The 18,394-nt window shown below is 40.6% G+C and overlaps 1 protein-coding gene across 1 annotated transcript in view; it reads right to left on the reverse strand.

Moving 5' to 3' along the window:
* The window catches only part of AGPS (alkylglycerone phosphate synthase), a 139,184-nt gene extending 121,005 nt beyond the window's left edge, over nucleotides 1–18,179 (reverse strand). The window contains exon 1 of the mRNA XM_060016531.1: nucleotides 17,861–18,179. Coding sequence (XP_059872514.1) covers nucleotides 17,861–18,117 — 257 coding nt within the window. The 5' untranslated portion in view covers nucleotides 18,118–18,179. The remainder of the gene's footprint in view (nucleotides 1–17,860) is intronic.
* Nucleotides 18,180–18,394: the final 215 nt, after the last annotated feature.

Here is an 18,394-nt window from a genome sequence, read left to right on the forward strand (position 1 = left end):
CAACAGCAGTATTTCTCCTAGGATTCCAATCACGTCCAATTCTTTATTTTTGGTCAAAATTAAGTCCAAACAAGCAGTTGTCCTTTATTTTTGGTTCTGCCAACAAAGTAAATGAATCATGTGTTCCAATGCTAAGCCCTTTTTAAAAATGTGCCTTAAAAAAATTCTTAAGGATTTAATTGTAAAAAGGTTATCATAGCATTCTTTAAAATGGGGAAAAACTGGGAATATATTCTATGATCATCCAAATCTTCTCATCAATGTTTTCACCCTCAGATATAAGAATTTTTCCATCGTGACATAGAATAATACTCTTCCAATTCTTCGAATCTGTGTTTCTTTGAAATGAAGCTGCCCTTCCACTGCTGTACCAGTCACCGTTTCCCTCTCATACATCTGTTACAGCACTTAGCACCTTGCAGTAATAAAATACACATCACTCTTCCTTAGTAGAACTGCAAGTCCCAGAAGGCAAAAACTATGTTCTAATCCTCCTCAGTGCTTAGCACACAGAAAACACTGAATAAATCACCAACAAACTTGGGTAGGTGAAGTTTCAAAGGGGTGAGGAGATGGCTAAAGAGTATCCAACTGATTTAAATGAAGTAAGGCTCTACGCCTAGATGTTACATTGCATGATACTTAACAGTATTTTTCTTTTAAGAGTTACTGTTCATAATGTGAGAAATCACAGGGAAGAGGTAACAGACCCAGACTGCCCTCCCCTCAATTCTCAAAAACAAAAAGAAAAGATCGCCAAAACAATAAACCCTGAAGCCTGGTGTCAAATAAGCAAAGGTTTTTTAGAGAATGGCACAAGAAAAGGTGTGGAAGTTAGAAAATGTGATGTGAATAAGAGACCTTGCCTAGAACAGAAGAGACAGGTAAATTAGAAGCTGAGATTTTAAAGGTACAGACTTTAAACAGTGGTTGGGGGTAGGAGGTTATGACTTCACTCCAGCTACACCAGTCTCATTGTTACCCTCCTAATATGACACATGTGCGCCTCCCCTTAGGGTGCCTGCACCCTACATCAGTTGGATACTCTTTAGCCATCTCCTCACCCCTTTGAAACTTCACGTGACTATTCTTCTGCCTGGAATACTCATTTAATTAGATATGAATACAGCTAAATTCTGTCATCTTCAAATATCTGTTCAAATGCCATGTTCTCCAATAACATCCTGTTTAAAATCTGAACCTACCTCCTTACTCTGCTCCACTTTTTCTTTTTTCCACAGCACTTACCACCTTCTAAGAGACTTAACAATTTAACTGAACATAATAAATAATTACCCATTTCACTCATTAGAACATAAGCTCCATGAGGGCAAAATCTTTGTCCATTTTGTTTACTGATACAACCTAAGCACCTAGAACACAAATGACTGATAAATACCTGTTTAGTGCACAAAGTGAATGTGAGAAAGATTGCGAAGAAAAAATGAATACGACTTGGTTATATCAGTATAGTATAAAGGAAAAAGCTCTAGACTTGAGAGAAAAGGTCTGGACTCAAATCTAAGCTCTACTCTTACTAGGTAACAAGTGACTATTACCTGGCAAGTGTCTATGAGCTTCAGTTACTAATCTATAAATGGGTAATTGTGAGGATCACACAAGACAAACATGTACAAAAGCAGCAGAGGGACCATAGAATTAATTTGAATAATTCAAAAGAGAGTTCAATGTTAAAAGAATGAAAAGAGGGGCATGGCCAAGATGGCAGAGTAGGAAGACCCTGGGCTCACCTCCGCCCACAGGCACACCAAGATTATAACTATTTACAGAGCGACGATCTATGAGAATCACCTGAAGATGCAGAAAAGGTTTTCCACAACTAAAGATATAAAGAAGGAACCAAATGATTGGTAGAAGAGGCAGAGACATGGTACACTCAAAACCCACATCCTCAGACAGGCAACCCACAAACAGAACGATAACGGAATCCATGGAGAAGTTCTCCCCAAGGAGTGAGGGGTTTGAGGCCCACACCGGACCTCCTAGCCTGGGGTCCTGCACTGGGAAGATGAGGCCCCAGAATGGCTGGCATTGAAAGCCAGTGGGGCCTGCGTATGGGAGAGTTGGAGGAAACAGAGACTCCACTCTCAAAGGGTGCGTGCAAAATCTCACACGCTCTTAGTCCCAGCACACAGGCAGTAATTTAAAAGGAGCCTGGGTCAGACCCGCTTGCTGATCTTGGCAAGCCTCCCGGGAGAGGCAGGAGGCAACTGGGACTCCCCCTGGGGACAGATACTGGTGCAGACATTTTGGGGAGCTCATTCTACAGTATGAAAACAACAGTACGGGAAAGTGCCATTCTGGAGTCCTCCCTCTAGCATATTAGCACTTGGGGCTTATTCGCCCACCAGTGGGCAGGCATCCAAGACCCCCCCAGCCCCACAGTCAGCTGCCCAGGGAACCGGCCACTACCACCACCAGACCAGGCCCAGACCCACCCACAGTGGACAAGCGCCAGCCCCAGGATTCCCCAGGCCACAGAGCCAGACACACCAGGAATGAGGTAGACAAAGGAAACAGGGAATATGTTCCAAACAAAAGAACAAATCAAAACCCCAAAAGAAGAACTAAGCAAAGTGGAAATAAGCAATCTCCCCAGTAGAGTCCAAGGTAATGATCATATATATATGCTCAAAGAACTCAGGAGAAGAATGGATGAACACAGTGAAAAGTTTAACAAAGAGATGGAAAACATAAAGAACCGGAGATGAAGAATACAATAACCAAGATTTTAAAATACACTCAAATCCACAGCAGACTACATGATACAGAGGAACAGATCAGCAAACTGGAAAACAGAGCAGTGGAAATCACCTAAGCTTAATAGAAAAAAGAAAAAATAATTTTTTAAAAAATGAGTATAGTTTAAGAGACCTCTAGAACGTCAAGTGTGCTAACATCTCATTATAGGTGTCCCAGAAGAGAGAAAGGGGCAGAGAACATAGTTGAAGACATAATAGCTGAAACCTTCCCTAATCTGGGAAAGGAAACAAACATTCAGGTTCAGGAAGCACAGATAGTCCCAAACAGAATCAACCCAAAGAGGACTACATCAAGACACACTGTAATTAAAATGGCAAAAATTAAAGATAAAGAGAGAATATTAAAAACAGCTAGGGGAAAGCAACAAATTACTGACAAGGGAACTCCCATAAAGCTATCAGCTGACTTTTCAGCAGAAACTCTGCAGGCCAGAAGGAAGTGGCACGATATATTTAAAGAAATAAAAGAGAAAAACCTAGACCAAGAATACCTCCCTGGGAAGGATTTCATTCAGATTTGAAGGAGAGACTAAAAACTTTACAAACAAGCAAAAGCTAAAGGAGTTCAGCACCATGAAACCCCTTTATAAGAAATGTTAAAGGGACTTCTCTAAGCAGAAAATGAAAGGCCACAACTAGAAATATGAAAAGTACTGGGACGTCCCTGGTGGTGCAGTGGTTAAGACTCTGTGCTTCCACTGCAGGGGGTATGGGTTCAATCCCTAGTTGGGGAACTAAGATCCTACATGCCACACAGCATAGCCAGAAATAAAAAAGGAAAAAAAGAAGAAAAATAAATACTAAAAGTACAAAAGGAGGGGCTTCCCTAGTGGCACAGTGGTTAAGAATCCAACTGCCAATGCAGGGGACACGGGTTCAAGCCCTGGTCCAAGAAGATACCACATGCCGCGGAGCAACTAAGCCTGTGTGCCACAACTATTAAGCCTGCGCACTAGAGCCCACAAGCCACAACTACTGAGCCCGCGTGATGCAACTACTGAAGCCCACACACCTAGTGCCCATGCTCTGCGACAAGAGAAGCCACTGCAATGAGAAGCCTGCGCACCACAACAAAGAGTAGCCCCCACCCTCCACAACTAGAAGAAAGCCAGCGTGCAACGAAGACCCAACACAGCCAAAAATAAATAAATAAATTTATTAAAAAGAAAAGAACAAAAGGAAAAATCTCATTGGCACAGGCAAAATATACAGTAAAGGTAATGGATCAACTGCTTATAAAGCTAGTAGGAAGGTTAAAAGACAAAAGTAGGAAAAATCATCTGTATCCACAATAAGCGTGCATCCACAAAAGAATGTAAAATATGATGTCACAAACAGTGAACATGGGGGAGGGTGTAAAAACGCAGGATTGTTAAAATGCATTTGAACTTCAGGGATCAACAACTTAAAATAACCAAGTATATATGATTGCTATATATAAACCTCACGGTTACCACAAACCAAAACTCTTTAATAGATACACACACAAAAAAGAGATAGGAATCCAAAATAACACTAAAGATAATCATCAGATCACAAGGGAGAAGAGCAAAAGAAGAAACAAAAAAACAGAAAAAGAACCACCAAAAACACCTGCAAAACAATGAACAAAATGGCAATAAGTACATACCTATCAATAATTACTTTAAATACTCCATTCAAAAGATATAGAATGGCTGAGTAGAAAAAAAGCCAAGACCCATATATATGCTGCCTACAAGAGGCTCACTTCAGATCTAAAGACACACACAGACTGAAAGTGAGGGTATGAAAAAGGCATTCCATGCAAATGAATATGAAAAGAAAGCCAGGGTAGCAATACTTACAACAGACAAAATAGACTTTAAAACAAAAAGAGAGAAAGAAGGATATTACATAATGATAAAGGGATCGATCCAACCAAAAAAATAACAATTGTAAATATATATACACCCAACATAGGAGCACCTAAAGACATAAAACAAACATTAATAGACATAAAAAGAGAAATTGACAGCAACACAGTAACAGTGGGTGACTTTAACACCTCACTTACATCAATGGACAGATCATCCAGACAATCAATAAGGAAACACTGGCCTTAAACAACACATTAGACCAGACTGAATTAATACCTATACAGAACATTCCATCCAAAACAGCAGAATACAGATTCTTTTCAAGTGCACACAGAACATTTTCCAGGATAGATCACATGCCAGGCCACAAAACAGGTCTCAATAAATTTAAGAATATTGAAATCATATGAAGCATCTTTTCCAACCACAATGTTATGAGACTAGAAAGCAGCTACAAGAAAGTAACTGCAAAAAACACAAACATGTGGAGTATAAACAACATGCTACCAAACAATCAATGAGTCACTGAAGAACTCAAAGAGAAAATCAAAAAATACCTGGAGATAAGTGAAAATGGAAACACAATGATCCAAAATCTATGGAATGCAGCAAAAGCATTTCTAAGAGGGAAATTTATAGCAATACATGCTTACCTCAGGAAACAGGAAAAATCTCAAATAAACAATCTAACCTTACATCTAAAGGAGCCAGAAAAAGAACAAAACCCAAAGTTAGTAGAACAAAAGAAATAATAAAGATCAGAGTGGAAATAAATGAAATAGAGTAAAAAGCAATAGAAAAGAACAATAAAACTAAGAGCCGGTTCTCTGAAAAGATAAAACTGATAAACCTTTAGCCAGACTCAAGGAAAAAAAAAAAAAAAGAGAGAGGGCCCAATTAAATAAAATCAGAAATGAAAAAGAAGAGGTTACAACCAATACCATAGAAATACAAAGGATAAAAAGAGTTTACTACAAACAACTATACACCAACAAATTGACCAACCTAGAAGAAACAGATAAACTTCTAGAAACACAATCTCCCAGGACTGACTAAGGAAGAAATAGAAAATATGAACAGACTGGTTACTAGTAATGAAATTGAACCAGTAGCTAAAACAAAACAAAACAAAATCTCCCAACAAACAATAAGTCCAAGACCAGACAGCTTCACAGGTGAATTCTACCCAAAATTTAAAGAATAGTAATACCTATCCTTCTGAAGCTATTCCAAAAAATTGAAGAGGAAGGAACACTTCTGAACTCATTCTACAAGGCCAAAATCACCCTGACACCAAAAACAGACAAAGACACCACAAACAAACAAACAAAAATTACAGGCCAATATCACTGATGAACATAGATGCAAAAATCCTCAACAAAATATTAGCAAACCAAATATATTAATACATTAAAAGGATCACACAGCATGATCAAGAAGGATTTATCCCAGGGACGCAAGGATGGTTGATTTTCCACATACACCACACTAACAAACTGAAGAATAACAATCACACAATCATCTCAATAGATTCACAAAAAGCTACTGATAAAATTCAACATCCATTTATGATGAAAAATTCTCAAAAAGTGGGTATAGAGGGAACATACCTCAACATAGTAAACGCCACAAATGACAAACACACAGCCAACATCATACTCAATGATGAAAAGCTGAAAGCGTTCCTCTAAGATCAGGAACAGGACAAGGATGCCCACTCTCACCACTTTTATTCAACACAGTATTGGAAGTATTAGCCACAGCAATCAGGCAAGAAAAAGAATCCAAATTGGAAAGGAAGAAGTAAAACTGTCACTGTTTACAGATAACACGATACTACATATAGAAAATCCTACAGATGCCACCAAAAAACTACTAGAAATCATCAATAAATTCAGAAAAGTTTCAGCATACAAAATTAATATACAGAAATATGTTGCACTTCTATACACTAATAACGAACTATCAGAGAAATTACCATTTAAAACTACGTCAAAAAGAATAAATAGGGCTTCCCTTGTGGCGCAGTGGTTGGGAACCTGCCTGCCAATGCAGGGGACACGGGTTCGAGCCCTGGTCTGGGAAGATCCCACATGCTGCAGAGCAACTAGGCCCATGAGCCACAACTACTGAGCCTGCGCATCTAGAGCCTGTGCTCCGCAACAAGAGAGGTCGCGATAGTGAGAGGCCCGTGCACCGCGATGAAGAGTGGCCCCCGCCTGCAACAACTAAAGAAAGCCCTCGCACACAAACGAACACCCAACACAGCCAAAAAAATAAATAAATATAAATTAATTAATTAATTAATTTTTAAAAAGAATAAATACCTAGGAATAAACCTAACAAAAGAGGTAATAGACTTGTACTTTAAAACTATAATACAATGATGAAAGAAACTGAAGATGACTCAAACAAATGGAAAGATACACTGTGCTCATGGATTGAAAGAAGTAATATTGTTAAAACAATCACACTACCCAATGCAATATACAGATTCAATGCAATCCCTATCAAAATACCAATTGCATTTTTCACACTAAAACAAATAATTCTAAAATTTGTATGGAAACACAAAAGACCCCAAATAGCCAAAAGCACCTTTCTCTACTTGAGAAAGAACACAGCCAGAGATATTACACTCCTTGATTTCAAACTGCAGTAATCAAAACAGTATGGTACTGGTACCAAAACATACACATGGATCAATGGAACAGAACAGAGAGCCCAGAGATGAACCCACACTTACATGTTCAATTAATCTATGACAGAGGAGGCGAGAAAAAACAGTCCCTTCAATAAATAGTGCTGGAAAAACTGAATAGCAACTTGCAAAAGAATCTGCCTGGACTATATTCTCACACTGCATACAAAAATAAATTCAAAAAGGGTTAAAGACTTAAATTTAAGACCTCAAACTATGAAACTCCTAGAAAAAAACAGGCAGTACACTCTTTGACAACAGTCTTAATACTTTTTTGGATATGTCTCCTCAGGCAAGAGAAACAAGCAAAAATAAACAAATGAGACTACATCAAACTAAAAAGCTTTTGCACAGTGAAAGAACTATCAACAACTGCCTACTGAACGGGAGAAAATATCTGCAAACAATATATCCAATAAGGGTCAACATCCAAACTACACAAAGAATTCACAATTCAACATCAAAAAGCCCCAAACAACCCAATTTAAAAACTCACAGAGAACCTGAATAGACACTTTTCCAAAGAAAACATACAGATGTCCAACAGACACATAAAAAGATGCTCAATATCACAAATCATGAGGGAAATGCAAATCAAAACTACAATGAGTTATCACATCACAACTGTCAGAATGGTTATTATCAAAAGGACAATGAACAAGCACTGGTGAGGATGCAGAGAAAAGGGAACCATTGTGCATTGTTGGTGGGAATGTAAATTGGGCAGCACTATGGAAAGCAGTATGGAGGTTCCTCAAAAAACTAAAAATTGAACCACCATATGATCCAAGATATATGCACCCCTATGTTCATTGCAGCATTATTTACAAAAGCCAAGATATGGAAGCAACCTAAGTGTCTATCAATAGATGAACAGATAAGGAAAATATATGGCACACACACAATGGAATATTACTTGCCATAAAAAAGAATGAAACCTTGCCATTTGTGACGACATGGGTGGACCTAAAGGGTATTATGCTAAGTGAAATAAGTCAGACTGAGAAAGACAAATACTGCATGATTTCACTTATATGTAGAATCTAAAAAACAAAACAAACGACAAACATAAAATTTAAAAAATGAGACTCATTAATACAGAGAACAAACTGATAGTGGTTGCCAGAGGGAAGGGGGTTGCGGGGGATGAGTGAAATAGGTGAGGGAGCTTAAGAAATACAAACTTCCAGTTATTAAAAAAAATTAAGTTATGGAGATGTAATGTACAATTAAGGATTATAAGTCAGTAATATTGTGATAATTTTGTATGGTAACAGATGATAAGTAGACTTAACATGGTGATCATTTTGTAATGCATAAAAATATCAAATAATTAGGTTGTACACCTGAAACTAATATAGCATTGTTAAGTCAATTATCCTTCAATTTTTAAAAGTTGGAAAAAAAAAATATGGAAAGACGTTCAAGAGTAAGGGCTGAAGGATGTGACTACAGAACTGGTGGTAATATTTAGAGAAATAAGAAAACTCGGAACAGTAACTTCATTTGGGAACAAGAAAAGATAGATAATGAGTTAAGTTTCAAACTATAGCTGTGCTAACATAGTGTCACTAGCCATATGTGCCTACTTAAATTTAAATTAATTAAAAGTATACAAAATTTAAAACTCAGCTCCTCAGTCACACTAGCCGCTTAATGGCCCCTTAATTTCAAGTGCTTAATGGCCACATGTGCTTAGTGGCTACCGTATTGGACAGTGAAGACCACAGAGCATTTCCATCATCACAGAAAGCTCTAGTGGACAGTAATTTATAAAATATGAGTTGACAGCAGAATAGAATTCAAGTGGGTGTCATTTTAATATCCCTGATGCTGGATTCCTATTAAGTTCAAACGTCTTTAGAAGAAATGAAAAATCCAACTACATAATCTGTGGTTGCAAACTGTGAATATAAAAATTAAATAACTCGTATTACTTGATTACAAAGTCCTGAAATACATGAACGCTCCCCACTTGGTGCTATGAGGTGGCTGACATGGCAACTATAAATAGAGTTTGGAGAGTCCCAGTAAAGTTACTGACAAGAATCCGGTCAGCATCCTGACCCAAATCTCTGGTTAGTAACTTGAGATATGCTGGCAAGGCCAAATATTATTTACAACACAGTATTTTTCTTAGTGAGTGTTAAGATGATCTCACTCAAGAGGCAAAACTCCCTTGTCAAAAGTAACTGCAGTTACCTAGAATGGTGACAGCCTTCCTTAATGAGTAAGCATATTTTAACTACAGAAAGACCTAGAATTAAATATACGAATGCTTAAGAGAAGAGAATCAAAGTCAGACATTAATGTTTTTCTTTTAAGAAAGCTAAGCAAAGGGACTTCCCTGGTGGCACAGTGGTTAAGAATCTGCCTGCCAACGCCAGAGACACAGGTTCGATTCCTGGTCCAAGAAGATTCCACACGCCGCGGAGCAACTAAGCCCGTGCACCACAACTACTGAGCCTACACTCTAGAGCCTGTAAGCCACAACTACTGAGCCCGCACGCCACAACTACTGAAGCCTGTGCACCCTAGGGCCCGCGTACCACAACTACTGAGCCCACACACCACAACTACTGAAGCCTGCGTGCTCTAGGGCCTGCGTGCCACAACTACTAAGCCCGTGTGCTGCAACTAGTGAAGCCCGCGCACCTAGAGCCCATGCTCCGCAGCAAGAGAAGCCACTGCAATGCAAAGCCCATGCACCACAACAAAGAGCAGACCCCGCTCGCCGCAACGAGGGAAAGCCCACGCACAGCAACGAAGACCCAATGCAGCCAAAAATAAAATTTTAAAAAAAAAGTAAGCTGTAAACTTCAGATTTATGCATTTACTTTTATAATAAATTTGTAAGAGTTCAATAAAGGTTAACAAAAATAAGTATATATACAAACATTTATAACTATCCAAATAAGGTTTGTACCACCCCAAATTACCTCAGGACCATCAGTGCTATGTGTACTATACTTTGAGACACACTAACATATCAAAAAAAGAAAAGGGGAAGGGAAGACCATGTTCTGGTAACAGCAATAATTCTGGTATGTAGCTAGAGTACACAGTAGGTATCAAGGAAATAAGAGACAGCTTGGAAAGGCTGATTTAGACAGATCCTCCTGGAGGACGCTAACTGCCCTACCAAGGAAACTATAATATATTCAGTAGGCAACGTGGATAATACATGCAAATGATAAAGGTGGAAGACTGTTTATTTACCAAAAAGTTTTCAGCCCTTTCCCTTAATTTCTCCAAAAACATTCCAGCAAAACCTCCATTCTCCAGCCTCCAGTTTCCCACGTGGAGGGACTTCAGAAAGGTAACAGTCCTGGCCTCTCCCCAGCCCTCACACATTTACTCTTTCTCATGGGAAGAGTGACTTACCTGGTTAGTGGCTTCTGAGAGGAGGCACTAAGCACCTGGGGTCAGCTGTTTTTCTCTCTCTCCAATCTATCGGCTATGGAGAGGTTATACTCTAGTCTCTCAGTGCCATGTATGAGGTTTCCCAGAGCTGACTCTGCCCTTGCAGAGGAAATCTGTGGTCCAGCACTGCCTGTGACTGAGCATAGCTAATTCAGGGTAAATATTAGGTAGCCCAGATCCAAGCCATATACTCCAACCAGCTTTATTGGTAATAAAGCTGACATTTTTACTCCATCTGTCTATATTCTGACTCTTACTTCTCAACTGATTCTGAACTCAGATGTGGGACAGAGGTATAACTAAATATTACCCCTAAAGCCCAACAAAGAGAGTAAACCCTACTTAGAATACCTTAATTTGGTTTGGATTTGAAATTAACATAATCTGTTGAAGATTAGTTTATTATTAGTATCTTATTTCAGTAATAAGAAAATAAAACCAAAAGGAGTAATACTTGCTTAGCACTTGCTATTTATTTATTTATTTATTATTTCTGGCTGTGTTGGGTCTTCCTTGCTGCACGCAGGCTTTCTCTAGTTGTGGCGAGCCGGGGATACTCTTCATTGCACTGCGCAGGCTTCTCATTGTGGTGGCTTCTCTTGTTGCGGAGCACAGGCTCTAGGCGCACAGGCTTCAATAGTTGTGGCACACAGGCTCTAGAGCACAGGCTCAGTAGTTGTGGCACACGGGCTTAGTTGCTCCACGGCATGTGGGATCTTCCTGGACCAGGGATCGAAACTGAGTCCCCTGCATTGGCAGGTGAATTCTTAACCACTGCACCACCAGGGAAGCCCCAGCACTTGCTTTTAAACAGTTCCATAAAGTATCTCATCTGACTACAACAGCACTCCATTTCTCTGCATCCTAAAAAGAGATCACTTAATTTATTAGTAGATATTTTTATTAAGTGACCAGAAGGTAGATGGCTCTATAGTAGAAACTTCCTGACATAATGAAGTCTATTTACAGAAGATGTGGTCCATCTCTAAATGATACTTCCAATCTAAGAGAAGTATGATACCAAATATGGAGATTAAGTCTTCAGGGTTTCTTATTCATTTACAGTCCAAAGATAGTTAATTTACACCCAGGCAGTAAATCCCCCATTACTTCTTCTCCTCTCCTCCTTTCTCCTCTGATCTGGCGTCTTCCACAGTCCTCCTCCTCCTCTTTCCCTTTTATTCTCGACACCATTTTCTCTCACAAGTCAAATGGCAAAATTCACTCACAAAAGGAAACAGGTTGGTCTATCATTTTAAACAATGCATTATACTTTCTTTTTTTTTTAGACACCTTTATTGGAGTATAATTGTTTTACAATGTTGTGTTAGTTTCTGCTTTATAACAAAGTGAATCAGCCATACATATACATATATCCCCATAACTCCTCCCTCTTGCGTCTCCCTCCCACCCTCCCTATCCCACCCCTCTAGGTGGACATAAAGCACCGAGCTGATCTCCCTGTGCTATGCAGCTGCTCCCCACTAGCTATCTATTTTACATTTGGTAGTGTATATATGTCCATGCCACTCTCTCACTTCATCCCAGCTTACCCTTCCCCTGCCCTGTGTCCTCAAGTCCATTCTCTATGTCTGCATCTTTATTCCTGTCCTGCCCCTAGGTTCTTCAGAACCATTTTTTTTTTTTAGATTCCATATATATGTGTTAGCATACAGTATTTGTTTTTCTCTTTCTGACTTACTTCACTCTGTATGACAGACTCTAGGTCCATCCACCTCACTACAAATAACTCAATTTTGTTTCTTTTTATGGCTGAGTAATATTCCATTGTATATATTATGAATTTCATTTTGACAGGATCATATATTTTATAATTTATATAATAAGTACAATATAAACTAATGTTCTCTTAATTATGACACTGTATATGATCATGATCTATTCAATAACAAAAGATTTGCAACTTGGATGACAAAGAAAACAGCTTGATGACAACCAAGTAGGTAATTTCCCCTAGAGAACAACATCAAGTGCAGTAATATTGCATAGGGGAAGAAATGCAGCCTCTGGAGGAAGACAGATCAGAGTTGAAATGCTGTCTCTTTTATTTCGTAACTGCATGACTTTAGACAAGTTAACTACTCTAAGCCTCTACTTCCTCACCCATAACATACATACAGTGTCACCTCCTTTTCAGAGCTACTCTGAAAATTAAATGAGATAATGTACGTAAAGCCTCAGCAGAGTACCTGGTATATTAGGACTTAATCAAATTAAAACTCCTATTACTACTATTACTAGAATTCCTAGCTAGGAACTCAATGCAGGCTAAGTATTTCATTCAGCATAACTACTAAAATAAGCTCTAATTTTGCCAAATGACGTTAAATCATATGTCAGGTCACTTGTGCAAATAACCTTGTTGCAGAAATGCATCAGCTCTTACAGGCTTCAGATGTCCTCCTGGGAAACATTTACAAGAGGTTAACTCAGGTTTTTCCTTCTGGAAAATATCTACCAAGGTTTCTGGTAGGTGTTAAATAATACATTATTTTTTAAAGAATGGTGTGTATAAGTAACAGTATGGGCAAGTAAATTAAGTAATTAATAGCTTTCTTAATCAGATATTCTTTTGATCTGAAACATAAGAGTTTATAACCTCTGTAAAAACTGCCATAGAACAGTTTTGACTAACGCAAACCACAAAGAAGTTGGAGCCAAAATTACAACTGGAGAAGTGGTTATCAGTATGGAGAGACAGATGTGAACAAGGGCTTTTTTCCTTCTCTTTTTCATAACATTACAGTAACTTAAAACAAAAAAAACTGAAAAAATCCAAAACCAAGGCATAAAAATGTCACATATTTAGTTGACATTTATTATGATTTTTAGGAATCTAAAACTCCATTCAGACGCAAGAGCAAAAAGAAATTGTTCATGGAGTAACATGCACTTAAAGGAAAACAGAGGTCCAAAAGTAAACCATCATCCTCAAAACTCTACTCTGCAACTTCAAATAATGAGAATATATGTTCCTGGACAGAAGTAATTAGAACCAACTCATAGGAGACCATGTGACAAGTGTAACAGGTTTTAAATATCACCTAATGCACTAACTTCCAAAATGCAAATCCATCCTTTCCTCTGTATTCTCACTGCCATCATCTTGGTTTAATCCTTCATTATTTCTCACCTGTTCTGCTACAACAGCCTCCCCGAACGGATCTTCCTATATCCGTCTTCATCCTTCTCCAATCCATTCCGAACACTGTAGCCAAAGTGACTGCTCTCAAACCCAAACCCAATCTGATCATGTCCCTTCCTGGCTTAATTCCTTCAAGGGCTCTCCATCATCTATCCTCCTACATTGCTTCATTTTTATTCATCATACTTACCATCATCTGACATACTGTGTTACTTGTCTGTTCACTATCTCCACTCCAATTAGAATGTAAGTCCATAATGGCAGGGGTTTTTTTGTTGTTGTTTGTTTTGTTTTTTTGCGGTACGCGGGCCTCTCACTGTTGTGGCCTCTCCCGTTGCGGAGCACAGGCTCCGGACGTGCAGGCTCAGTGGCCATGGCTCACGGGCCCAGCCGCTCTGCGGCATGTGGGATCTTCCCGGACCGGGGCACGAACCCGTGTCCCCTGCATCGGCAGGTGGACTCTCAACCACTGCGCCACCAAGGAAGCCCAATAACGGCAGTTTTTGTTCAGTTATGTGTTGCATAGTAAGCAAACATTCACACATAAACGAGTGAAAGAATGAATGGACTGATGACCTACAGGCCAAAGGCCTCCATGACCTGCTTATGCCCTCCTCTTTTCACTTTACTCCCACCTCTACCAATACTGAATTATTTAGTTACCCAAATACAAGATGCACTTTCACGGCCCCCTGCTTTGCCATATGCTATAACTTCTGTCTGGAATACAAACTCCCCTCACCTTCCAATCAACCTACCACACTATCATCCATATTTTTAAACCGTCTTCAGAAAGCTTTCCCTGACCCCCTAGACAAAGTAAATCACTCTTTCTTTCCTTTGTGCTGCATCTATACCTGTATCTACATTGACTCTACTCAAAATGTACTGGCATGTGCATCTCCCTTTCTATACTGAATTCTTTGAGGCCAAGGACTATTATCATCTCTTTACCTCCAATACCTAAGAACCTAAGACAGTATGTTATAAAGCAACTACTCTATAAATGTTGAGTAAATTAACATGCATGACTACTCTGTAAGAGGAATAAAAGCATGGAGTTTCAAAAAGTTACTCCTCCAATTCCATGATGATAATCAGTCATGAGATAAAAGAATTACTACCAATGACATCATCCAGGGTAATAAAAGAGAAGGAATTATACGAATAATACACATCACCAAATGCTTCCAAAATAATGACATATAGTCACACTCACACTTTACTAGATATACACACTGGCTCCTTCCTGCTCCATCACTTGCCTTCCCTTTAGGCTCAGCTCTGGTGCTGGCAAACTGAGCCCCAGCTAAGCAGTAGATCACTCTGTGAAGAAGCTTCTGATGTTCCATCGAACACAAGTTTTTGTGTTCCCTCATATTTTGATTCAAACTTTAAAACAGTTGTACAGGATTAAACTTTACCACTAGCCACACCTAATCCTGAATGAAAGACCAGAGCCACTGATAGCATAGATTACATACAGTTGGGACTTCAGTCCGTGGAACAGCCACAGAAGGCCTCCCAGACCAGTCACCTTCAGCCATGAGAAGCCTCATCCATTACCCCAATGTGCCTTCCAAACACTACTATTTTTCTCCAAATGCTACAGACAAAGGCCCCTAAATCCAGCCTTAAGGAACACCTGTCCTACCTACTTAGCTCTGAGAGTGTGAACCTGCATATAAATGTACAATCACACAGATGCACACAAATGAATGGACATAAATGTACATTAAGCCATTAGAAAAATTAAAAGCTTTAAATCCAGTCACAGCTAATATAACTTCAAATGAAGCCAGAGGCCAAGATGTGATTCTTAATTCCTTCCTCCCCCACCACTCTGTAACCAAGTTATGGAAAATTTACCTCCTAATACTTTTTCAAACATTATGCCCTAGTTCAGAATCACAGCATTTCTCACTAGGATAATAGTCTTCTAAATGGTCTCCCTGTCTCTGGACTCAATCAAAACTGCATCTCCCATTTGTTAAGGGGTTATGAAACAGGCATTGCACTAAGCGCTTGATCACTTTATATTTTCCAATTCTCACAGCAACAATGCAAAGCAGGAATTATTGTCCTCATTTTCAAAGATGAGGGGTCTAAAGCTCTGAGAGAGGTTAAGTGACTTGCCCAAAGTCATGCAGCTGGAATTGTGAAGGAGAAATTCAAACTCAGATCTATGTTTCCAGAAACTATATGTTCAGCTGTTTAAACCTTCAACTCAATCCTCAATGTGACCTTTCTAAAAAGGTAAATGTAATTATGTTTTACCCCACATAAAATCCTGCAAACAAGACCACATCTCCAACCCTCATCCCAAGTCATTCTCACCTCCTCCTGCAACACGTAACTCTTAGCAATTCAACCTCTCACTGCTTTACCTGTGAACACAGTTTTTTCACCAAGAATGCTTTTCTCTGGACTTCCCTGGTGGTGCAGTGGTTAAGAATCCGGCTGCCAATGCAGGGGACACAGGTTCAATCCCTGGTACAGGAAGATCCCACATATCGCGGAGCAACTAAGCCCGTGCGCCACAACTACTGAGCCCGCGTGCCTAGAGCCCGTGCTCCGCAACAAGGGAAGCCACCGCAATGAAAAGACCGCGCACTGCAACGATGAGTAGCCCTCTCGCCAAAAAAAAAAAAGCTCTTCTCCTTTGGCAGGCTCCTTCCAATACAACCTTCAAGATTTACTCAGGCAATCCTTACTCTGGAAAGCCTTTGCCCTCACAAATAAATACCCAAATCTGGGTTAAGTGACTATTTGCTATGGTTATCAGCTAAGTTTCTTATCTCACTGTGTTATAACATTACTTTACTAGGCTATCAGTTCCTTATGAGTAAATACTGCATTTTTAAATCTCTCTATTCTTAGTACAGTGAGCATGTATTGAAGGAAGGACTCATGAATGTTGAATTAATGAATGAATTCATTGGAAGCAGTACTGCTCAAGAATTTGGCCCTAAAGTCAACTTGACGCACTTTCGAAATCTAACCGGCCACACAGTGTACCTGCCAATCCTGCAGCAGGCTTCTAAATCTTGTTTATTTTTTCATCTGTAAAATGAGAGATAACTGCACCTATCTCATAGTTTGGAGAGGAGTAAAAGAAATCACAGATTTAGCACAATCTCTGGCTCATTGAAAGTACACATTAAACATTAGCAACTTTTTTTTCCACTTTAAAAGTTTATCCATGCTGACAAAACCACATCTCAAAAAATAGCTTTTCCTTGTGGCTTCCATCAGAGCTTAACATTTCGCCAAAAAGTCGTAGTCAAGATGTCTTACAAACAATCTCAACCACAGACAAGGATCTTTCACCTTCTGGTTACACCACAGCTCAGTAGCTACCACCACACCCTAAATCACTAACTAGTGTCTGCTGTTTACTGCTTCTAAGCCACCCCTCGATTTCCTCCCTCAAAGTCAAAGACCATGTCCCTAAACAAGCAGAAATCTACCCCACAGAAACCAGTCAGCAGCACCTTCTTCCAGAAACCACTTCTCCCCGCACCGAAGCTTGAGCGAATTAGAAGAGATCCATCATTTGGTACAAACCTAAATTTCTTTAGAGGATCACAATAATACCCCTTCTATTTATTCCAAGACCTTGGCTTCCAAAGTATTAATTCCATACAGAGAATGAATTTCTCGCATTATGAATCCAAGAAAAAGGGTCCCCTGAAAGCCTTCCCCAATAAGAGTTCTTCAGGTCTACTACTCTCAGTGACCAAAATCCACCATTTCATCCGTCCCCCTTCCTGACAGAGTCCAGGGTCTCATCCACGCTCTCTTAAAAACGAGATGGTCCGCACTTTCTGGAACCTGAATGCCTTCCACCCACCCGTGTCACCTCCCTTCCCATCTCGCCGGTGCCCTCCCGCAGCACAGGCCCGGACTGGTCCTCACCGCCAGCTCGCTCCACAGAGCCGCTACTCACCGCTTCTTGGGGATGGTGCCCGACTCCTGCGCGGCGGGAGTGGCAGTGGGCGCCGCCGTGGCGGCCGCCGCCGCCGCCGCCGCTCTCCGCGCTTTGCACTCATTGGTACTCAAAGCCTCCTGGGGCCGGCCCAGCAGATGGCCCGAAAGAACCCGCAGCCTCCGCCCGGCGCGGTCCCGCTCCCTGTCCGCTGCAGAACCGGAGCCCGCGTCCGCGCCCGTCCCGCCCGCCGCAGCCGCAGCCACCGCCTCCGCCATGGCTTCCGCCTTGTGCCGCCGCCCGGGACCGCTGGGCGCGGGTGAAAGGTCACTCAAAGCTGCGCCCGGCGCGACCATTCGTTGCGGCGCATCCCGGCAGCCACCGCGGCGACTGGGCGGCGGGTGCCATGCGCCTGGAGCTTCATAGTCTCAGCTCCCGCCCACCGCACCCGCCCGCCTCCGCGGTCACGCCCCAGACCTCCGACACCTGTCAAGCAGGTGAGTTCGAGCAGTCCCGGGGTTGGTTCGGCCCGGGATGGGCTAGACCGGGAGTCAA

This window comes from Delphinus delphis, chromosome 7, assembly GCF_949987515.2.
Source record: "Delphinus delphis chromosome 7, mDelDel1.2, whole genome shotgun sequence".
Lineage (NCBI taxonomy): Eukaryota > Metazoa > Chordata > Mammalia > Artiodactyla > Delphinidae > Delphinus > Delphinus delphis.